We start from the raw sequence: 25,217 nt of genomic DNA, 5'->3' as shown, positions 1-25,217 counted from the left end.
AACATTGCTAGCAACAGTACAAATATTATTATGTTTGTGGGTTTAATTTTTCTATGCTATATTTATTATTTAGTTATATTCAATGTTGGTTGTTTCCAAATAATATCGCTTGGGCTTTCAAAAAAAGCCTGCACTTTAGTGAAGGTGGTTGTTCACCTTTGCAAAACCAAGGGACAATGAAATGTGGAGCTTCATATGCTTGAAGTACATGTAAGTTATTTTTCTTTATCTACTTTGTGATTCATTTTTATTTACTTATTGTATACATTTATTGTTGCAGACCATTGATCCAACACTATTTGAAGTTGTCGAGCCTTATTGTTTGGGATCAGAGAACCTAATTGAAGATGGAACCTCATATGTTATGTGTGTTTGGCATTGTACTTTGAATTGTAATTACAATAGCCGTCTTTTCAGACAATGTTACATCTTTTTACATTAGCAGCCTTTTCAGCCTGTATTATATGTTTGAATATTTAAATTAATTTTTTATACATTTTTTAAAAGATTATTAATATTTAACAATTAAGAAACCTCAAATATGAGAATGAACACATGTTGGTAATATTCAAATAAAAATATGAGCCCGGGCATTCGCACGGGCAAAACTCTAGTTTAAAATACATTAATCTAGTTCCCAAATTATTTCATATTGTTTTCGTCAATTTGATGTTAATGACATTAAGTTGAATATACAACATGACAATTCCAATGTAAAATAGTTTTGTCACTTAAATGAATAGACATGACAAAAAAGACTTAATTGATATAATTTTAATAATTAAAGGATCTAATTAAAACATTTTAAAATTTAGGGACCAATTAAGGCATTTTAAATAATTTAAAAAATAAATTGATATTTGAGCCTTATAAAAAAAGTAAAAAATATGTCAAGTAAAAATTAGCTCAACATTAATTAAGTCATTTTTGCCATATCTGTTAATTTGAATGACAAAATTATCTTACACTCACTTGAAATTGTCATATCACATGTCACGTGTATCAACTTAACGCCATTAACATCAACCTGATGGAAAGAAATTGGTTGATACAATTTTTACAATTGAAAGATTAATTGGTGTTTTAAAAAATTGAAAATCAAATTAAATATATTTTAAATAATTAAGGGATCAAATTAGTATTTAAGTTTTTATTTATAAAATACAAAATTACAAATATATGTCACGTATAAATAAATTATATACTAATCTCAAAAATAATAATTTTTTATGGATTTCAAATATAAAAAAATTGAACTAATTTTGATTCATTGTTATTATTTTTAAAATACTTTTTATTTAATCGATGTTTTAGTTCAAGTGACTTATTTTTATTTTTAATATTAAATTTCAATGAATAATAAGTTAGAAAAAATATTAATTTTTAATTATAAACTATTTTTTTTTAATTAGTGTGAATTAATTTTTTTTTCTTCCTCGAGACCGATACCGGAGGGAGTATATAAAAAGAAAATATTTGTTTCAAACCATATATATAATTTGTAGGGTATCTTATAGTAGTGTGTGTTGTAACGTGGTTGAATTTGGTGGTGGCAATGGGTAGCGAAGAAGAGAGGGTTCTTGAGAATCAACTGGAACTTCAATTGCAAGAGCAAAGGGATTCTCTCTCTGCTATCGGTCAAGCTCTTCTCTCTGATCCAACTAACCCTGAACTTCTGGCGGTACCTCTCTCTCTCTCTCTCTCACCCACACACACACACACATTTCAATCAACAACATTTGATTTTTTCAATAACCCTTTCAAATTTCTGGCCCTGTTCGATTTCCCATTTCTTAATCGCGTCAGAAACTAAGAATTTTGTTGGATTATGTGATTTTGGGTCGTGGGCAATTTGTTTCTGCGAATACGAAATGCAGCCAGAAACTAAGATTGAGTCTTTCTGTGAACATGTGGGAGTGAATACGAAATGCAGCCAAATATGTTGGGTTTCAATAATCAACCGTAGTTGAATCTAACAGAAGGGGTTAGTCTCTCATGAAGTAACCAAGTACTGAATCCCTATTAGGAGAGTTGTTCACAATTAATGCCTAATGGTACTTCGAATAGAATTGCTTCTGAAGGAGAATTTCTGTGGGGGAACAAAAAAATGTTAGGTTTCAATATTTTCTTTTTTTTGGTTTGTTTGAATTAAGTTTACTAGATACTTTATCTTTGCAATGGTAAATGGGTGTAAATGTTTAAGGTTTTATGCTGGTCTGTCGAATTCGGTCGTGTTGTTGGCCAAAAAGGCAGAATATTGAGGATTGGGATTAGCAGCAAGAAGATAAGTATTATGTACATGTTACAGGTGTTGCATTTAGGCAAGCAAAGCCTATACTGCAACCACTCAAATGTTGTTTGTTATTTTAAATCTGCTGAGCTGCATCGGCATAATTAACAAAGTTATTTCATTCTAGTGGAACATTGTCCTGCCCTGAGCTAGTGAGCTATTATCCATGGGATTGTTGCTAAGGTTGTCAGACTTGTAGACGTTATATTGAATCCAACTTGCCAAGAAGGGACTGTTTGGTTTGAGAAACTGTTTCTGTTTTCACTTTATTTCCTGTTTTCAGAAGGCTGCATAGGAAACGGTGAAATCATCTTTCAATTGTTTTCTGTTTTTACTTTTTCCTGTATAAGATCAGAAAATAGGAAACAAAATGAAAACAATTTTTTCTTGAATCAAACGACCCCCTAAAATGTGGGACGTTATCATAAAACTAAGGTATGATCATTTTCATTTATGTAAAGTTATGTTCTACAATATACACACATGTATAATATACATATAAAATAACACAAACAGGCCATAATGAATTCACATTAACTAACATTTTAAAAGTATGTTCTGTTTCAAAATGCATAATAGATGTCACTTTAGGAGATTATGTATAGTAAATAAGTACAACTGGGGAACAACAACCGGAGTAAATTGAGCTACATCCCACATTAATCAGACATGGGGGAAGTAGAAAACCCCAAACTCGGTCCAAGTTGAAGTGACGCAGCCCAGAAGTTCCGAACTCAGTCAAAGTTAATCATCCCAGTTGCATAGTGACATAGCTTAGCCAAGGTTGTATGTCTAGCGTGAACTAATTACTGTGTATGTGTTGGTTAGGTTTCTGCTATGACAACTGTGCTTGGTTTGAGGCAGTTACTGTAACTGTAGATTAGTCGGCTAATCAGAGAAGCCTGTGTCTGTAGGATATAAATAAGAGTCTCTAAGTTTAGAGACTCAGAATCAATGTATTGATTTTTCAGATCACAGAAATTAGCTCTCGATCTCTCTCTCTATTCTTCTTACTCCCACTCTCAAGTTTCTACACAAATTGTGTTCTACCTGGGATCAGGGCCACAGAAACTGGTGCAACATGTTGAATTGTATGATTCTATGATCTAGAGCATGATTTTGACCTCATGATTATGTCAACCAATCTACTATTTCCAAGGCTAGTTTTATACTTAAATTTCTTAAAATTGTTTGATATCCCAGGTTCATGAGGAGCTTGTTCAGGCAATTAAGGATGCAGAAGAAGGACTTCTTCACCTAAAACGTGCACGATTGTTACAGGAAGCAGATTCAGTGCTGCATAACACTAATATTTTTACTGAAGAAGAGAAAGTGGAGCCCCTTGATTCCACAGATGTTGAACCAGAGCCATTAGAGGACAAGTGTTATTCTGTTGGATCTAAATGTAGATTCCGTCACAAAGATGGACGTTGGTACAATGGTCAAGTGGTGCAGTTGGATAATGCAGTGGCAAAAGTTTCATTTCTTACTCCTACTTCTGAGAATATGTTGGTATGTAAGATTATCTTGTGTCAAGTATGCCTATTTTCTCTCTTAGATAATTTGGTGACAAATGGTATTCTATTTTAAGTTTTTAATTACTAGTTTTTCTTCCCTGTTTGTTTCTTGCTACTGTAACTAATTATGAGAAAATAAGGGAATTTGAAATAACAACAGTTTGGCAAATTTGGGATTGAATTCAATTAATAAATAAGGAAATTAGGGCAACACAGGTAGGTCATGGGTATTAAGCTATATTTTCAATTTTCCTTGGATTTATGTAGTAGTAGAAAAGAAGGTCAAATGATAAGGTATGCTGTCTCCAATACCTCTGAATTCCACCCCTCAAAAAGTTGAAAGTGATTAGGTACATTTTGTCATAGTTTAATTAGGAATTTTCAGTAAATACCTGTCAAGTGCTGGCCCTTATACAATATGTATCTTCCAGCATGTTAGTTTCTGAATTCAAATACCAAACCAGTGACACAGAAAAATCAGATAATTGGGGATTTTTCTTTTAAATTGCATTCCCTTTATTATATTATTCCTATCATATTGCTCAGACTTCTGTCTGTGTATTTGTTTTGGTTTTCTTTTTCTGGTCTATGTATTCCTTGTCCTCCATCTTTTTACTGTTATCTCTTTCCAATTCGGATGCAACATGTATAATATGCTACAATTGCACTTCTATGTGGACCTGTGGACATTTGTTCTTGATTTGATGTTATGACAGTTTAGGATCTTCTGTTCATATTTGAATTTATACCTTAACAACCTATTTTACATGTATTATATATAACATACATGAGTGTTGTGTTAATGGTTGATTGGTAATCCTGACATGGCTCATGAAAGTCAGAGACTAACTGTTATTTGTTATTTTTGGCTTTGAACTTTTTCTTGTGATTTGAAAACTTTACTGCAATATTTAAGAAAAAATCGTTTTAATTGAATGATTTACAAATTGTATTAGAAGTGATATGTTATGATATTAAATATTATATAATACATATAGCACCTGTTTGAAATGAATTTAGTTATTAAAGAAATAATAATTCCAAACAAGTTTCATACAGTAATTTTTTTTAAATGAAAATGAAACTTCTTTGTTTGAGGTTTCAATTACACAGTCAATGAGATATTTCTAACTATAAAAATTGGAAGTTACAAAGCCCTTTAATTCAACATATTCATGTTTCTCTTTCTGTGTTTCTTTCTTATCCTTATCTCACCATCTTAGTTACAAGCCATCTCAAGGAATTCAAAGCATCCTCAACTACCATTAATTTCCTTGTATGATGTAAATCAAGAAAGGTCATTCTGATTGAAAATTATATGTATAAAATATTTGTGAGTGAAGTAATATGAAAATGCTACTTATTTGAAGAAGTTTTCCTTAACATTGTTATTCCTCCCAAATTTTGGTTCCAAATTATTCAATCAAATCAATTGCTTTTCTTATCATTGTACTAATACTAGAACGCCAAAGTGCAGATGTGCAAGTTCTTTTTACAACAACGATGTCGATTTGGTAGTAACTGTCGCCTATCACATGGTAAGCTGCTGAGCAAATTGAACAAAATTGGATAGAGGTGAAATCACATAGACCTCTTTGTAATTGACTTTTTAACTTGCACTTTTAACTTTTAAGTGCAAATATTCAATGAACATTTGGACCCTAGTGTCTTGGAGAACCTGTTGGGTCAAGTCTTTGTTAAGATTTGGGGAGTAGTTCATGTGAATAAACTCAAGGGTCCAAGGTTTAATTATTAGAGTGTTCACATAACTTCAGCAATCAGCATGTTAAGGGATTTTTTTAATAAATTGTGACATTTTTGTTATGATGCTTTTCCATTATGAGATATCAATTTTGTATAACATTTTAAAGTACGTAGGTGGCTAGTGTACTTTCACCTACATGAGGCTGGTGTAATCATTGCAACCTTCATCTAAAGTTCATTTAGATTTATCATGTGCTTTGTGTTTGGTATTTTTTCTTTTTTTACTTTGGATGAAAAAATAGTAATCCTTTTCTTCTTTAATGTTTATGGCATCTTGGGTGAAATTATTCAGAGGTTTACTCATTGAATCATTTCCAGATATTTTACTAAATTTCTTAAAACATACATTAAGACACAATAACATTGGGGGATCAGGCAAAAAAAAAATGACAAACTTAGTACTGTTAATCCAATTGATTCATGTTTTAACATTTGAAGAATTAGAAGCCCTGTAATTTACGTTTGGATCCAGAACACCCTTTAAAACCTGATTTTTAATGGTAGTTTGTATGCTTTCAGCCTTTGTATACCCATAAGCTTATTTTCCAATATATGTGATTGCTGCTTTACACAATCTGCTTCTTTGTTTTGTTTTTCTTTCTGTTAGTATATTATGTTTTGTATATCATGACTTATATTTGCATCTACAGGACTTGATGTTCAATTGTCTGCTCTTAAGAAATATGTGCCTACAATCTGGAAGCAGTCTCTTGTGGGGTCAAGTATATGGGCAGTCTCAACTGCAAATGCAGGCACTTGGAGAGAAGCCGAGCTCGAGTCCTTGGACGAAAAAGCTGGAGTTGGACAAGTTGTTTTCCGAGACAACGGAAGTTCTGTGAAAGTTGGTGCTGAAGAAATGGCGCTGTCTGAGCATGCAGAAATGAGTGACTTGGAGAGCGATTCCAGCTTAGTACAATCTGATTCCAGTGACTACGAGGAAGAGGAACCACAAGGTTTAGGATTTCTGGAGAGTACCAACCTACGGAGAGGTATTCAGACCGAAACTGCAACATTTGCCACGTGGGAGAACCACACTAGAGGCATAGCTTCCAAGATGATGGCTAATATGGGGTACAGAGAAGGAATGGGTTTAGGTGTAACCGGTCAGGGAATGCTGGACCCTATACCAGTGAAGGTGCTACCACCAAAGCAGTCCTTAGATCACGCACTGGAGTCTCATAAAAGGGAAGGGAAGGAAGGCAAGAAGAAAAGGAGCCGAGGTGGCAAAAGAAAACGTGAGAAGAAATTTGCAGAAGTGAATCGTGCAGCAAAAGAGGAAGAAGAATCGGCATCAGATGTCTTTGCATTAATAAACAATCACCTGGCAATGCACAGTGAGGCTTTTGGCAGTGGATCAATGAAGAAGCAGCAAAGTAAAGGTTCTGAGGAAGGTAAAAAGGTGGATAGACGGGCATTGGTTGCTTATGAGGAAGAGGTGAAGGATTTGAAGATGAGGGTTGAAAAGCTTGAGCACATTGTGAATGCCAATAGAAAAGAGAAGGCTGTGTATGAGGGTGCTATGAGAAAATTAAATGAAACCCGCAAGGCTTTGGCAGATGCTGAAGCAGTTCATGCCTCTGCCTCAAATTCAGTAACAAGCAAAGAAAAAGAGAAGAGATGGCTCAAGTTTTAGTTAGGAGTCAAGACTCAGTTATGTTTTTAGTTGCATGATATAATATGTCTTTATTTTATGCTGATGACCTTAAAATGAAGAGTAAAAAGAAAGGAGATTTCAAAATGTGTAGCTCAACTAAGATATTAGTACATTGCACTTTTGTATGCAACCTTGTACATGTTGTGCAATTATTCAATTGCATGATGTATGCACGTAGTTTTGTATCGAGTCCTTGTGTTTTGAATAGTTTTACTTGCCTTGTTTAAAAGGAAACAAGAACAAGTAAATTCAGTACCAAATAGACTCAATATGGGAGAGTATAACACACGGACTAAGTTTTATCAAGGAGCTTCCAATAATTTTAATATAGAATTTTGGCAATTCCAGAAGAGCTTCAAATCTTCCATTTTATCAAGGACTAAGTGCATTGGTCATTTTTGGTAGGATTCACTGCCTTTCTTTTGTTGCTCATAAGCTCCTTAGGAACAGGCAAAGGCTCCCAGCTTATAGATTCCGATAGGATTTTCCTTGGGTATGTTTTGATCCTCCCAAGTGTTTTGTTCTTTTTTTTGCTTTCTAATCAATATATTTCAAGGGAAGTTGGGATGTCAACCCTTGTTGGGTGCCTTAGCCCACTCCTTTTGATTAAAAAAAAAAATGCTCTCAAAGCAATTATTTTTCCTTCTTAATTTTCTGTATTAAAATTTGCAGAAGTACTCTTTCAACTTTTATCCAAACATACTCTAAATTATTGATTGTATTACAGTTCTTTGTCATAATTTGTATCAGCTTGAAGTAATATATTAGCGAGTTGTTTCTTCAATATTTATCATTTATTTTTCTATTCCTATTGTCCCAGAAGTGGGAAAATAAGCAATGAACAATAACTCACACAGAACATGTATGCAAAAATTTAAATACTAGGAAAAAAATTCATGAATATGTGTAAAATAAATCTTAGATTCTTTAAGTAAGTCTCAAATTTGAATTTTTATAAATGAAAAAAAATATAATTAAAAATAAAAAATTCTATTAAAGATTCTCAGTCAAATTTTATGAGGAGGATTAATTATAAACAAAATTATGTTTTTAACCAATGACAACCTAAAATAATGATTTTGTCATAAGTGGTTAGTTGTAACGTATTTGTGGGTCAGTTAGCTCTAATTACTCTCTGATGATGATTTAGGCTAATTTGCTAACTTTATCATAACATCTTACATCTTGATTGGTGATAATGAAACTATGGCCATGGACATTGGTGGCCGTTACTTCTTGGATGTTGGAATGCAAACTGACACCACAAACCTTCGAGTCACGCAACCTTGAATTGACCTATGGACAACCATGTTGGCATGTTCAAGATATAGTTATCTAGGAACATAGACACGACGTTGTCTTATAAAATTTACATGGCCCATGAGTGTGAACTAAGCTTTTGCAAGTTCAATATATATTGCCTCTATAAGGCACTAACAAAACACATACGATTCATGAAATTATAATCACGAGAACTAATAATTATTGGTGATTCATGATGCCATGACAGCAACCCTTTTGTCCTGAGTGATATCAAGCTCCAACTATAATTCAAAAAGGCAATTAAGTTCACTCCAAAACGATATCTGTCGTTTTATCCTCTATAGGAACTACTGGTTATCCAATTTAACATGTTACTCGAAGTCAATATTTGTGACCACAATTTATTTGATAAATGGATATTTATTATATTTTGAATTAAAATGTTTTATTAAAAAAAATTGTGACTAAAATGTTTCAAAGATATTGTCTGAACAAATGAAAAAGTTACTTACAATCTTATAAAATATAATAAAAAATCCATAATACAAATTTGATAAGTGTACAATTTGATTTAATTTGTTTATAATGAAGTTGAAGTTCAACTTTTAACTTCATAATTTAAATATAAATAACATTAATTGTTTTTCTTTTGATACACCAAATGAAATCCTTTACTTTAGTACATTAAAAATATACATAAGTATTACTGTTTTATTCTTTATTATATAAAATAATTTTTAACTCGATATTAAATTATTGGGATATATAAAAGAAGTATATCCTTAGTATTTTTTTTTAATATATAGAGAAATATCCTTCACAGAAAAAAATCCCATTAAAGTTGAATAAGATTATTATAAATAATAATTTTTTTATTCAAGTATTTAATGAAATTATATATCTAGCATTTGAACTCAAAACTTTGATTAGGTTGTAACAATCTTAGCTCATTTAATCTACACATTTGAAGTCAAACATTTAAAAAAATCTTTGACAAATAATTAGACTGGATTCATACAATAATGTATTTTTAATTAGTACTCATCTAATTAGGAGCATAATGATCATAATTATAAGATGTTGCTGCCATTTATTGTTTTATTCAACGTTGCATTACTTTGTCGTTTTCTTCGATGCAATATTCATAGTTATATAATTATTAGATTAAAATTGACGCTATGTACATGTAAGAGGGCTATCAAATAAAAATATTTTTATGATAAATGGGAATATTTAATTATAACTATTGAATTAAAATTAACAGTTTAAGTTATGCATTCAATTATAAATCTAAGACAGGTTTATTTTTTAGAATTAAAGATCAAGTGACATCTTTAAAAAACTATGTAAGATTTGTAATTAGATACACAATCTAAACCAAAAATTTTAATTTATTGATTGTAATAAAATATTCTCATTTTTATAATAATCACAAAAGAGTTTGCATTATTTTTTGTTTTAAAAATTAAAATGTTTTATAAAAAAAATGTATTATAGCACGTTAAATGCACTGGTTAAAAGTCCAAGAGGATCGTTACAAAGCTCACAATATGGGATTTTCCCCTTTTTTACTCAATATTTAGCTTGAAGTACCCGAAGCCATTTAATTGCTTTTGCCTCTGAAATTCATTTGCCTTTGATCATTTCCAAGTTTGGTAGATCATCACGCCACAATCAATGGTAATCGTCTCATAAACCAATTTGTTGCTTTCATCTCCTACGTTCAAAGTCCAATCAAAGCTTTTATTGTTGATTGCTAATAAGTCGGAGCCACACTACACATCAAGTCATCAATCCATAGAAGTTTCTTTGAGATTGGTCAGAGTGGGAACTACTGAACTCTACATAGAAAACGTTAAGGGGGATAATAAGAAAACACACATGGTAATGGACCCCCTTATAGAAATGACAAAGGTGAGAATAACTAATGTCAATTCCTCTCTTCTTTCTTTCTTTCTATCTATGTGAGTTTTGTGTAGATTCCAGCTTTCTTCCACTACTCCAAGAAAGTGTGTATTGTGGCCTACATCCAACAAAATCACATTCATATATATACATATATAAAGAGATTCCGGCTAATTTGCACTAATTCACCAAACAATAATATTTCAATAACGAATTGTGGTCCACGAGAAAGCAAGATTCCAATCTATAAAGCAAGCACAAGTATGAATGGAGGGCTTTGTGAGGTCCACCGGCCCATCAGAAGAGCATGCTTGCTAGTTGCTGGCCAGTCACTCATTTTGGTGTAGATAATGACAAGTAAGATACACAAGTCCCTAGAATCCCTCAAGCTGCATTACAACAATAAACATATAGTACAACTTATGTATAACAAAGTGCAATTCTGTCTCTCAGTTATTATCTTAATTATTTGGGTATTGCAAAAATAGTTTGAATGCTTGAGAAATGAGAATCTCTGTTTTTTTTTAATTAAAAAAGATCAATGTTGTGATTCTGAATTTGAATACATTGTATGTCATGTACATTATAAATTTTCCTTTTTAAGTTATGTGTACTAATTAAGCTATATAATATATACATTATAAATTCTTTAATGACTTGTGTTCTATTCAATTGTCAATCACTTGTTTTTGAGCTATTAACATTCGGTAATAAAATGTTTAGCACGCATAAACTCGAGATTAGGAATCTTTGAGTTGGAATCAAGAATCTTCAATGGTCTTTGCATGCCAAATTCTGATGAGAAACCTACAGGGATTCCAACACCCAAGTTAGTAAGAGAAGATGAAATGTGTAAATTAGAGAGATGTTTATCTTGCTTAAGCAAGACATTTATTCTTGTTTAAGTGAGTCAATTGTCTTAACCTGAAAAAATTATTGTGCTCACTTAAGCAAGCCATGTTTGGCCGCTTAAGCAAGCTAATAAGTTAATTTCATGTTATATTTGCTTATGCGAGAGCTATGTTAAGCTTACTTAAGTGAACTTATCAAAGTGTTAATGTAGATGTTGATTTAAAAGCACCCTAAAAATCAAAAGGAGGAATGGATTTGTAGAGTACAAGAGAGAGCTTTTGGGAGAGAACAAGAGTGTGGTAGCTTTATATGCTCAAGACTCTTTCTCTTCATCAGTTTCTTTTCCCATGGCTAAGTATAGCTAATTCCATCTCCGTTGGAGTTAATGTAATTTCATTTTTTATTAAATAATTTTTTTAATTGTTCTTCTTTTGTGCTTATTACTTGTTTTTATGTTAATTTCCTAATTATTCAATCTTTTATGTTCAACTGTTTTGGAAAATTCAATCTGAATTACAGAATGAAAAAGATAACTAATAATTTTTATGTAACTAATAATTTTTATGTAGTAAAGAGTATTGCTCATATAAATAAAATTATGTTATTATCAATTCACAAATTATTGTAACCTTAATTTGTTGAGCCAACGAATGAGTATTGCTCATATAAATAAAATTATGTTATTATCAATTCACAAATTATTCTAACCTTAATTTGTTGAGCCAACGAATCTAAATTCATAAGTTTTATTACCAATCCCTTGATTAATGTAATCAAACTACTTGTTTATATAAAAATAACTTTAAACTCATGGAGATTTTGTCTATATACCCTTTAACTTTTTCCCCACACTTATTGTGGGATTTGATCCAATAGTTACTTGTCTTCAATATTTAGCCTGGACTTGTATTTCAAGTTTAGGTCTCAAGAGGTTATAGGTTTTGCTTTTATTTATTGCCTAGATTTATGCGTTTTTTTATAAAAAAAATTAGAGGCCTAATGTATTTTCATTTTTTAAAGCTCTTTTTATTTGACTTAGAACTTTCTCATATTTTCAGTCTTTTTATTTTTCAAGCCAATCTCTCTCTGTTTTATTTTGCACAAAAATACCCAAGAGTATGCCCCACTAGCCCCCTCGGCCCCACCTACTCTTTAACTTTTTCTTCAATATTATTATTTTGAATTTTTATTTTTTCAAAAATTCTCACTGTTTTGAAATCTAAACCGGATTGGTCGATTTGACTAGAAACTGATCACATGGCTGATCCAATATTTTGACAAAAACACCAGTTTGGATCTTTTTCCAAACTATTTATCAAAAGAGAGAGTTGTTTTCAAATTATTGATTGAGGAAGTCTGTTTTTATTTGCACTGCCAGTGTTGATTGTTTTTGGCAGCGTGTGTTGCTACAGCTACAGTGCGCAATCACTCTTGATTTTATTTTTTCTAGATCTTTACACTCGGTTTCATAAAAAGAAATTAAGACATCTCATAATTTAAAATTCAACCTAAAAATAAGTAAGATGTGGTAAAAAAATTACTTACATCAAAGATAAAACTTAAATACTATCAGATAATTATATTGTAACTTCAATACATTAATTACTTGTTGAAATTCTCTTAATTTTAAATGAAATGAATAATATGTACACTAATATCATCTAACTACGTGTAAATCATTATATATAATACATTTATTTACTTTAAAATTAGTTATTTTAAAAGTTATATTTATAATATTTTTTATTAATTGAAATTAGTTTTTTTTTACTCTAACAATACATCTTTATTAAATTTTTATAAGTATCAGCTAATTAGTATTGATTTTGTAAAATAGTTTATTGCTTGATTTCTTATAAAAATATTATTAATTGTCATTTTACAAAATTAAGAATTAAAATGATAGTTTTATAATTAAACAAAAATATGAAATTTTTTTAAAAGTTAGAATTTAAGTGACTTGACCAATATCTTAAAGAATAAAAAGTTTCACAATATAGATTATTTCAAATTAAATAGCGATATTAAGTTCGAATTATATATATATATATATATATATATATACACACATTAGATGATTAAAAAATTATCTTCAATAATAATTCTATGACTGGATCATAATTTTTTTTGTCACTATTTTCTTAATTATTCAATCAATATTTGTTTTAAAAAAAATTCAAACCACTGAATGCTACTTTCATGCTATTCATGTAGAGGTTGTTCGTGCTAAATAGCAGCACTCATATTGTTAATGTGGAACGAATATCCATTAGTTTAATCAATTAGTAATTTTCAATCTAGACTTCATTCTACAAAAGATACGTGTGGGACGCATAGAAGAAAAATAGTGATTCCAATTTTCAAAATGCAAGAGAAGTTAAGCGGGTTAGGTGGTGATTCTCTTTTTGATCCCAAAAACTGCATGAACAATTTTACAGTAGGACAATAATTGACATTTGAGGGACATATTATAATATTTATAACACTTAAATAACTTTTTTTTTAACAATACGGGGCTCATGCCCTCATAAGAACATTTTATCTTCTGAGGATAGAAATACTATATAGTAACGTCCATCAAATAAAACCGAGTGTGAAGATCTAGAAAAAATAAAATCAAGAGTGGTTGCGCCATTGCAACTATAGCAACACACACTGTCGAAAGTCAACACTATACATACTGACATAGTTTGTTTGTCCAGAAGTGGTTGCGCCACTGTAGTTGTAGCAACCCATTACGCAAAGTTTTTGACACAACAGCTTAATGCCACATGTTAGCTCCCCGTTGAATTGCGTCCCTGATTTTGACGCAATGCAAATAAAAACAGACCCCCTTGATAAATAATTTGAAAACAATCTCCTTTTAATAAATAGTTTAAAAAGGACTCTAAACTGATACTTTTGCCCCAATACTTTCTAAAATCAGTGTTTCCTTAAATCGGTTCAAGATCACTGATTTGATAAAAAAATCGATAAATTTGATGGATTAACTGGTTTCACTTAAAATTGTTTTTTTTTTTTACTTTCAAAATGACAATTTTGGTTTTAAAACAAAAAAAGAAAAAATATTATAACTTATGATAATTTTAAGTGAAATTTATTTTTTATTATTCTCAATTTATGTATATTATATTATTTTTATTTAATATTATTAAAATATTAAAAAATATATTTTATTAAAACTAATTCAATCTCGATAGAACCAACTCTTAAACGATTGTCTTCACGTTTGGTTTAATGACCGGTCCAATCCTAATAACATTTCAAATTCTACTCTAGCATATACTGTTAAACAGTGTTTCATGTAATTTCATTCAACGATTATGTCAAATTTGCACAATAAATTTCCAGAATGCTAGTTTTACAAACGTTTCTTTAAATATTATAGTAACCTCAAGTGGTAGAAGGCAATTACATATAATCTTTCCAATTGAAAATAAGGAAGATGACATAATTGCATCATGGGATAACATTATTGGAATTTAAAAACAAAAAATATAATTAAAATGTGACATATTATAATAACAATAGTATTATTATTATTAAAGTAAAACCATAGTATGCACTATAAAATGAACTTGGCACCTGCATAATTGGATCTAGTGGAAGAACTTTAGCAAGAAATAAGAAGTATATTAGATTCTTTAAATCGTGTTTATCTGAAAAAACTTCAAAATTTAGATGAGTAGGACAGCAAAAGTTGAATTTTATGATGTATCTAGATAAGCCGTTATAAAGGTGTGCTGCCTATCAAATTGCTCAAAAACAATTATCAAACAATGCACAATCTAAACTATTAAAGATAAATTATGAGGACATTAAGTATTACTCAATGAATTAGCATTGGAGTATGTATATAAATGCAAATTTATGCCAGTATCATTACTCAAAGTTATTTAAATAAGCTGGTTGAGTGTCTTTCTTCTTAAAGTTAATGTTCCGGTACTCTATAGAATAAATTAATTAAGGAAAGTGAGTTCATCCAATGGGGTTAATGACATCATATATATATATATAAAGTAATAATGACTTCACAGTCTGAACCCAACAAGAACTAATTAATTATAGGGAACTTTTAAACAGATTTTTGGGGGTGGAGGAGACTGTAATTATTTTTATATTGTTTAACACTAAATATTAAATTTGTGTATATTATATTTTTTTTTAAGAAATTACAGTAACTTCCTCTCTATTCTGTACTTCCATTATGTAACTTCTCAATCCACATAGAATATTGTGCTAAGCTAGGAAAAAAAAAGATATAGGTACGGAAGGGACATGTGTATGATACACGCAAAAAGATTTGACTAAAGAAAATTTAAGAAATTAAAAAGGAATTTTTCATAAACTTCAAAATAAAAAAGGAGAGAAGATAGATATAGCCTAAGAGCTTTAGCTCAAGCAATATCAATATACGATTCATGCCATAGCCATAATACTAACCAAATTAATCAAATAGCAAAATGCTTAGCCAGAATCGTACTAGCATGATATATATAATCTTGAAGCTTTAGTGGCTAAAGATGGTAGGCGTGTAGAGTGAGATATTTCTTTCATTGATAATTAACATGAGTCATTCTCGTTAACAGGTATCACCAGAATCTTTTTATCAAGTAGTTAAGTTGATTATGAAACCCCCTTTTAGCTTTAATTTACATTCACCAATTGGTTTTTTGCATTGTACTCCTCAATTATATGTAGGCCCGAGAAAGGCCATGAAATTATAGACCTTTTTTACAACAAAAATTATGGACCTCTTTCCTCAACATTATTAAATCTAACCTTCTTAAAAGAAAGAATAGGATCCTATTCGTTGAAGGTTAGTAAAAGTGGAGTTAGTCATGGAGTTCATCAATTCTTTGAAGGTTCTTAAAAGTGGGCCATGAGATGGAAATTGAGAATTAACCAACTCCCTTGTTTTCCAAATGATTAATGATATTTTTGAAGAACCTAATTGTTTAATGGGTTGTTTTGTCAATATCTCTCCATTCGCCTGAAGGTAGACATAGGAAGGTCACGAGTGCTGCACATCCATTCAACATAGTGGTTTCTACGTAGGACAAGGATTGTATATTAGCATCCGAATCAATTAAAAAAAGAAGACGACATGATTACTCTAGATATGAATTTTTTCACATTGTTATTATTATAAAACTATAATATATATATATATATATATATATATATATATATATATATATATATATATATATATATATATATATATATATATTACTTTTATTAATTGATCTTTTTTTTGGTTAGTCAAAGTTTCTTTTCGACAAATTCGCAGAAATTGTATATATAGAATTTTTAATGATTAAAATTTTTTAGAATATAATTTGTTAGATATTATGTTGTATTTTAATTTGCCATATTTTTTCACTTTAAAAGTACTTATTATAATAAAAATGTCACTATTATTCTATTGTAAAGTATAATTATTGATAAAAAAAATATTATTTGTAGTGATTAGTTTATTTGATTCGATATTCTTAAATAAAATCTTTCATTTGAGTCTTATAAATAAAAAAAATATCATAATTGAAAAAAATATCACTTTTTTTATATATATAATTATTACACTGAAGTTTAAATTTACGATCTCATATGCATGCATAGTATTTCAATTCTACTATCACTAGACCGATCCTAATGGTGATGGGCGAGATAATGACATGTGTCAAAGTGAATATAATTAAGTGTGAATCGCATTAATGTCCTTTTCTTTTCAACAGAACGATTTATTAATGACAACTATACGCACAACGAGTGCCACAGATTAGCTATTCAAAGTTTGAACACAGGAAAATTTCCCAAGGCAACCCCCACTTAGCATTAATGTTCTTAATTTCCTTCATGATAAATTAGGCACCAAAACACGGGCCTGCGCTTGAAATGACAAAAATACTCGTGTGTGCTCCATTTTTTGTTTGGTCAATTTTGTCAAATTTTGTCTACAGATTGCTAAGCAATAGTATTGACATTAGACAAGGAATGAATAAGCAAGCTCAAAATTAATGAAATAGTGTGTTGTTTGCTATATATTTAATCAGTGACGTGCAAGAATTGATAATCTAATTGGACCCCCCATTGATGAAATAGCCTATATATAAAGGCCAAGCATCACGACAGAGTGTGAGTTGTATAGCTAGACTTAGCTATTCTTACCTCTTGGCATGACCATTCAAATGTCTTCTTTTCTCTTAGCTTCTCTTGCTGTTTTCTTTTTCTTCTCCTCCTTGGAGAAGAGTTTTGCCTTTCAAGCAGCAAGAAAGGAGGACACAGAAAGCAACAATCTTCATCAATATACTCATCTTGTTCACCTCAGCTCACTCCTTCCTTCATCTTCTTGCAGCTCTTCTACCAAAGGTCATTTCAATTTTCCTTCTGCATCCCTCTCTTCCCCTCAAATTGATGTGAACATGTAGTTTTTTTTAAGTGTTTTAATGCAAATGTTCTCTAATCACAATTAGAATTTTATTATGTTAATATTTAATGTAAACTTTCATAACATTGATTATGGAGATGAAATTCTGATTCTAGTTGAAGAACAATGTTAAAACTGTATAAAGAACTACATATAAGTTGAGTTTAATTTTTATGCTCCAATAATGTATTTTTTTTACCGTGTTAATCAATTAAATTAAGTTAGAAATGACTTTTGTAAGTAATTTTTGTAAAAGTTAAAAACTTGCACAAATGAGTATATGACGATTTTTGACTGGTTAAGAGTGTAGAAATTCTTTGCACTATTAGTATATAAACTATATTGGACTATATTAAGTTGTATTGGACTATATTTTAACATGCATGGATGATTGCTACTTAATTTATACTATTTTTATATGTATATTTATAATGGTATATAGTACATAAAACATTCTATATAGTCTAGGCGTTTTGAGGTCAGAGAAATTAAATCCTGCAACTGCCTGAGTGGGGAAATTGGAAAATTTTGGATGAAAGAGAGATCAAATGAGTAACTGTGCCAATTAAGTTATACTGTAGTTGTCTTTTGGCGTGTGGCACGAAGGAAGGGTCACAAAATTGTCATTTGCCACAGAAAATATTCCATGAAACACACCAATGCCACACATGGTCACATATTCGAGATAGAGAGGGATAAAGGGAAAGAAAAGCTAGCCACCAATCACTTATTTCTTAATCGAATAATCCACTTTTAGTTGGCAAATATCTTTAATTGAATGGAAATTTCAAAAAATATATAATGTAAAATTAATATACATAATTTGATTAAAATAAATAAATATATATATATCTTAAATTTAGAGTGAAAAGGCTAAGTTTAAAAAACATCAAAATAAATAATGCGTAGTTGATTGAGATTTCATGTGAAAATAGAATTTTTAATATAAAAAATAAAAAATTGAAACCGATATTTTAAAAAAATTGAATTTGATACATTTTTTTAAAATGATTAATAAGTTTAAGTATTATTGAAAATGTAAAAAAACAACCTGAATAATGATAATAAAAGTACGTGTCATCATAAGAAAGAGTATATAATAATGGGTGTTCTTATCCTCAAAATTTAAGGACCAAATTTATAATAATAAAAATATTATCCTTAAGTTTAAGTTGATAAATTATAAATTATTTGAAATAAGTTAAAATATGAAAAGTGATCATTACTTGAAAATATATATAATTACCAAATTTGAAGTTATCATTATATAATTAAATAATTCCTTTTACATCCTTTTATACTTATCAACCAGTTTAACATTTAATTTTGCTAAATACATTTAATTTAGTCAGCTAATTTGTCGACTTACATCTAAATTTTCAGGTTTCAACTTCTAATTATTTTTCAGATTTCAATTAATTTATCTACTAATTTTACTAAACATATATGTTCTACATATTCGACCATTTTTACGATTGGAAAGTGATTTTTTTTTACCTCTTTTGCTCCTTAATTTATGATAGGGACAAATTGTTTAGTCTATTGTCACGGGTCAGCAATCATATATGATATGTCTATATATGATAGGACTTAAGCTTATGACTATGAGACGCATATGATCACGGGTCAGAAACTCACTTTTAGTAGCCTTGTGACTATGAAGAGTCGATGAAATTTCCTTATGAACAATCCAAAAGTTTTGAAGAACATAATTGAACTTCTGGACTTTGTATTTTGTTCTTTTGTTAACTAGTCTTCGAAGAAAGCAATATTCATTCACGGTTGGTACCCCCCAAACCCATTATAAATTAATTAGAAAGAAAAAAGTGGCTTAATTATTTTACTTGTAAAACATCATGTTTTTCTACCCACCCATATATATGTCAAACTTTAAGGTACAAAGACGAAGTCGTAGGTTTTTGTACTGCCGAAGAAATTGACAAAATTTTGGCCAAAAGATCTTTTATGAGATGATAAAGATGGAATCTTAACTCCACAAGTTTTTCCAATTAGAATAAACATGAAAAGAAAACTAAAATGTTTGTTCAATGATTTAATTAACACAATGGGGATACAGTTGTTACACAGCAGGGTGAGAATGACTGAATGAGAGTTACAGTTGGGTTGTATATTTGTTTCTCTGATTTGGATCTAAATTTTAATCAAAACACCAATTATATAATATCAACTTGAAATTAATTTAACCATATGTTCCATAACAAAAAATATAAGTAACCATTTTGCTTTGAATTAATTACTGAATTTAACGGGAAAATAACAAAATATTTTTTTCCTAAAAAATTAGTATGAACATGTGTATTGATAAATTAGTTAGGCCTTAATTATAAGTGCATGCATGATATTATTTGAGAGATAGGCTCCAAGCAAAAATAACTATGATTAGCCAAAAGTTAGGTGATATGTAGCTGTCTGATGATAGTTTTGCACCTTTACTTAGACGTGTAGCACTAGTGACCCACGAACTCATTGAATTAGTTAAAGAATTTAACTATATTTGACTGCTCATTCCAACAATAAAATATGTGTGTTAGCGAGAAACCCATAAATTCAAAAAAAAAGGTTTTTCATTTAGGCAAAATTAATATTAATTCAATTATGTGGTATTTTACTATTTTAATTCTCTTCACGGCTGTACCTAACTAATAATAGAAGAAAACTTTGTGGATATAATAAATAAATACACCCACTAATTGTGATAGTTCTTGTTAACCGACCCAATATAAGACTGGCAATGAGACAATATTTCCTATATATGCAGCTTTCTTTTTAAAATTGTCAATGAGACACCTGCACTAAGTGACGAGTTAAATATAAAATTAAGGTTAAATATGTTTTTTCTTCTTCCTGAAAACAGGTTAATATTTATTTTTATATCTTAAAAGTTAAATTATTTATTTTTTATCTTTTATTTATGAAAATGTGTTACATCTGATTCTTATTTCTATACGTGCATGAGGAATTAAAAATAGATTTTTTTATGAGGCAAAGATCAGATATGATATATTTTCATAAATAAAAGTTAAAAAAGAAATAATTTATTTTTGTTTTACCTTTTTGCCTAGACTAAAACACATATTTAACCTTTTAAGGATTAAATGTTTTTACTTGAAAAAATTACTAAATCTTAAGGGTGATGGGTGTACTTGAGAAAATGTAAAACATATTTATTGATGGAAAACTTAATAATTATAATGAATACATATAATTGATTTTTTTTTTTTACTTTTTACAAAATCACTAAAAATTTGGTGTCCTTTAATTTGTAACTCCATATTTTCTCTCAATCACTCTCTTTTCAAGTCAAATCATTATGTTACATCAAGTTTATTATTCGCTTTAGCATGATGGTTAACCATCAATGATTTAGCACCACTAATTGTCCAATTCTGTAATTCAGGTCCCAAAACAAAAGCATCATTAGAAGTGGTACACAAACATGGGCCATGCTCCCAACTAAATGATCATGATGGCAAAGCTAAGTCTACAACACCACACAGTGACATTCTGAACCAAGACAAAGAAAGGGTGAAGTACATTAACTCAAGGCTCTCTAAGAACTTGGGCCAAGATAGTAGTGTTGAGGAATTGGACTCAGCTACCCTACCAGCCAAATCTGGTAGCCTTATTGGGTCTGGAAATTACTTTGTGGTTGTGGGTCTTGGGACACCCAAGAGGGACTTGTCACTCATTTTTGACACTGGCAGTGATCTCACTTGGACTCAGTGTGAACCTTGTGCTCGTTCTTGCTACAAGCAGCAAGATGTAATATTTGATCCATCCAAGTCTACATCATATTCCAATATTACATGTACATCTGCCCTCTGCACTCAGCTCTCTACTGCTACAGGTAAATATTTGATTCTCAACATTTCAAGATGATTATATGTGCTGGAAAAACTTACCAACAAAATCATGGTTATATGTGTTTTATAGAAGAAACATTTTGAATCAAGATTGCTAAGGGACTTGCGTGTTTGATACCATTGAGTTAAATGTTCAGATAGAAAACAATATGATGATTCTAAAATAGACTTATCCAAATATACATTCAATATTTAATTAGATGTTTGGCCGTTTGAGTTACTTGAGTTGATACAAATGCAATACATTTTTCTTTCGTCTCATATTTCAACTTGTTAAACTAAATAATTATAAAAATGATTTTTTTTCTTATTTTGTATTCCCACTTGTTACTTATTCAATAAAGACAAAACTTTAAATAACTTGGTTCCACTTTAGAAAACGATTTTCCCTGCTAATTGAAAATTAAAGGTGTTTTTTTTCTTCCCTATCAATGGTCAACTTATATGAATCAACGAGTCAATACTATTTCAAATAATGACTAAGCTCACTGACTTAACCATTTCGCATACTCTCCTACTTTCAAAAGATAGCTATTGCATTGGTTAATAACTTCATATATTGTGTCACAAAAGTAAACAATATTACGATAAATTTCCTCTCAAGTGTTTCCTGAGTAAGAAAATCACACTCTAACAGTAATTAGCTTATATATAAGAATTGAATTTTGATACCTGATTTATGATTTTTACATTCTTGATCAATTAAATTAAATATTATTTTACTCATGAAATATGACACAAATGACAAATAACTTGAGCTTTTTAAGCTTATGTTAAGGGTTTAATCCCTAATTATGTGAAAATAGAATAACACATGTGAGAAACTGTAGATGCCTTTTAACTTCTTTTTTTTTTTGAAAAAAACTTACATATTTTATATAATATATATTTGTTTATTTTTATAAAAATTACTTTAAATTTTTTAATTTAACCTAATTTTAAGGATAAACAATTATTTTTAACCCTAATGTATAGAACATCATAAAAATGTAACTTTTTTACTTTTGGGACTAATCTTTAACTTTTTGTAGATAAATTTATCAATACACACTGCACATCTATGAAAATAGTTATTTATCTTAATTTTAAACTAATTTGATTATATTAAATATGATTTCATTTTTCATGCAGGAAACGATCCAGGATGTTCGGCATCCACCAAGGCATGCATATACGGCATCCAGTACGGCGACAGTTCCTTCTCAGTTGGCTACTTCAGCCGCGAGCGCCTCACCGTGACCGCCACCGACGTCGTCGACAACTTCCTCTTCGGCTGCGGCCAGAACAACCAGGGCCTCTTCGGCGGCTCCGCCGGCCTCATTGGCCTCGGCCGCCACCCCATCTCCTTCGTCCAACAAACTGCCGCCAAATACCGTAAAATCTTCTCCTACTGCCTCCCCTCCACCTCCAGCTCCACCGGCCACCTCTCCTTCGGCCCCGCCGCCACAGGCCGCTACCTCAAGTACACCCCCTTCTCCACCATCTCCCGCGGCTCCTCCTTCTACGGTCTCGATATTACTGCCATCGCCGTAGGCGGTGTCAAACTCCCAGTCTCCTCCTCCACCTTCTCCACCGGCGGTGCAATCATCGACTCTGGCACCGTGATCACCCGCCTCCCCCCAACCGCCTACGGCGCCCTCCGATCCGCCTTCCGTCAAGGCATGTCAAAATACCCCTCCGCCGGGGAACTCTCCATCCTCGACACGTGTTATGATCTCAGCGGTTACAAGGTGTTTTCCATTCCCACGATAGAATTTTCGTTCGCCGGCGGCGTCACGGTGAAGCTGCCTCCACAGGGTATACTCTTCGTGGCGAGTACCAAGCAGGTTTGTTTGGCTTTTGCCGCAAATGGTGACGATAGTGATGTTACTATATATGGGAACGTACAACAGAGAACAATAGAGGTTGTGTATGATGTTGGAGGTGGGAGAATTGGGTTTGGTGCTGGTGGGTGCAAGTGATTAATGATTAAACATGCTTTGGGCTAGTTAGGGACAAAGGAATCTTAATTGGTTCTAGGCTTTCATTATTACTATTGTTGTTGTCATGACATAATGTAACAGTGGAAATAGAAAAGGGAAAACAATAATGTGGGGGAAATTAAATAGTGATTAATTGTTGGAAAACATATAATATAATGTTGTAAAAGAATGGAGGAGGTGAAATATGTATGACTCTCAAGCTGTGCGATTGCTTGCAATTGTACATATGTAAGATGAAAAAAAATAATGTAAACTTGTTCTTGTTATTAATTAAAGGTTTGTTGAATAAAGCAGAAACGTCTTGTTTTGGATTATTTCGTTTGGCTATTTAGTTTGATCATCTTTGTGATGGTGGTTTTTGTTTTTTAGTTCATGTGACAATGTCTGTCAAAGAAAAAAAATGATATGATTGCACATTGCAAATAGATTTAAAAAATCACTGAATCACAGCATCATTTAGTAAAAGATCTTGTAAGGGAACAACAATTTGCCTAATATGTCATGGCTGTGGGAATCCATTTACGCTGAGGATTTTAAATCTTCCCAAAGTTCGGACTACGAATGTGCCTTTTGGGCTTGGGATTGCAATATGCGGAAGGGGAAAGCTATTGGCCCCAACACGGTTTCTACTGATCTCTATTATCTTCTTTGAAAATTTCAAAAACAATCTTTCCCACAGTGCACAAATTATGCATCTAAATTATGATTTTGTTGTAATTTTTTTACATTTTTATTATTTTAATGAAAATACATTTTTATTGTATAACTGGATTTATGAAAAAAATGCACAACACAATTATAATTTTATTGTATAAGTGAGAGTTTATAACAAAAATGTAATTTATGAGTAAATGGGAAGGAAAGAAAATTTTCATTAATTAATTGGGAAGCTGTTTTACATCTCGTTTTTAGGGAAAGTGGCTTTAGAGCACTACATCCTGCTTAACAATCTAAATTGTCCCACTAATTTCAAATTTTTGTCCTCTACTCGGAACCTTCCTATTAGGCTTGCAAGAAAATGGACGAAAATGGACTTGGCCAAGTCAATGACCAAGCACCCGTCAAGGTCAATTGCATAAACGTTAAAGATAATGGCACCACATGTCACATCAGTATAATGTTACATTGTCATAATGTCAAAAGACTAAAAATGAAAAGAAAAAAAAAACATGAACTAAGAGAAAGAAAATACACATTTATAAGCACAAATAAGCAGTTACTTCTTATGTCGTCATTCATAGTAGATAGGAAGGAAATAGCCCAAGCAGCCTATCGAAAGCTTACAACTTAGTTATCATAAGGCTTATCCTGAACTGACTTAGTTATTAAAAACGTTAGGTGTAGGCCTTATAGAAAGCTTTTATAAGTAAAAAAACCCAAGCTTCTAACTTAAAAGCACAAAAAGTAATACATTTGAAAAGGTTTGAGACTAAAATTGATGGTAAAAATTAGGTTTAATTGTATTTTTTATTTTTTAACGAATTTTATCTCTAATAAATTAATTTGGTGTAGTTTATTCTTAACTTTTAGAGAACGTTTATTTCTTGGATTTGATTATATTTCTGGAAATAATATTTCTAGGAATGTTATTATTGTGAATGTTATTCTTATCGAAGATAATTTGATAAATACTTTTAATTTATCGGAATATCTTTAAATTTGTTTTAATTTGAAAA

General features: G+C 30.7%; 2 protein-coding genes across 2 annotated transcripts; both read left to right on the top strand.

Annotated features, from left to right (window-relative positions):
• Window positions 1-1,490: 1,490 nt before the first annotated feature.
• LOC100794921 (zinc finger CCCH domain-containing protein 18) lies at window positions 1,491-7,414 on the top strand. The gene is made up of 4 exons (XM_003551765.4): window positions 1,491-1,681; window positions 3,494-3,802; window positions 5,285-5,345; window positions 6,222-7,414. Exons 1-4 carry the CDS (start codon window positions 1,556-1,558, stop codon window positions 7,202-7,204), a joined length of 1,479 nt encoding a protein of 492 aa, XP_003551813.1. The 5' UTR covers window positions 1,491-1,555; the 3' UTR covers window positions 7,205-7,414.
• A 9,705-nt stretch (window positions 7,415-17,119) lies between these two features.
• LOC100791245 (aspartyl protease family protein At5g10770) lies at window positions 17,120-23,855 on the top strand. The gene is made up of 3 exons (XM_003551759.5): window positions 17,120-17,617; window positions 21,094-21,543; window positions 22,691-23,855. Exons 1-3 carry the CDS (start codon window positions 17,425-17,427, stop codon window positions 23,518-23,520), a joined length of 1,473 nt encoding a protein of 490 aa, XP_003551807.1. The 5' UTR covers window positions 17,120-17,424; the 3' UTR covers window positions 23,521-23,855.
• Window positions 23,856-25,217: the final 1,362 nt, after the last annotated feature.

The sequence above is a fragment of the Glycine max genome, chromosome 18 (assembly GCF_000004515.6).
Source record: "Glycine max cultivar Williams 82 chromosome 18, Glycine_max_v4.0, whole genome shotgun sequence".
Lineage (NCBI taxonomy): Eukaryota > Viridiplantae > Streptophyta > Magnoliopsida > Fabales > Fabaceae > Glycine > Glycine max.
Note: the sequence above shows the minus strand (reverse complement) of the source record. Positions and strands in the feature narration are given on the sequence as shown.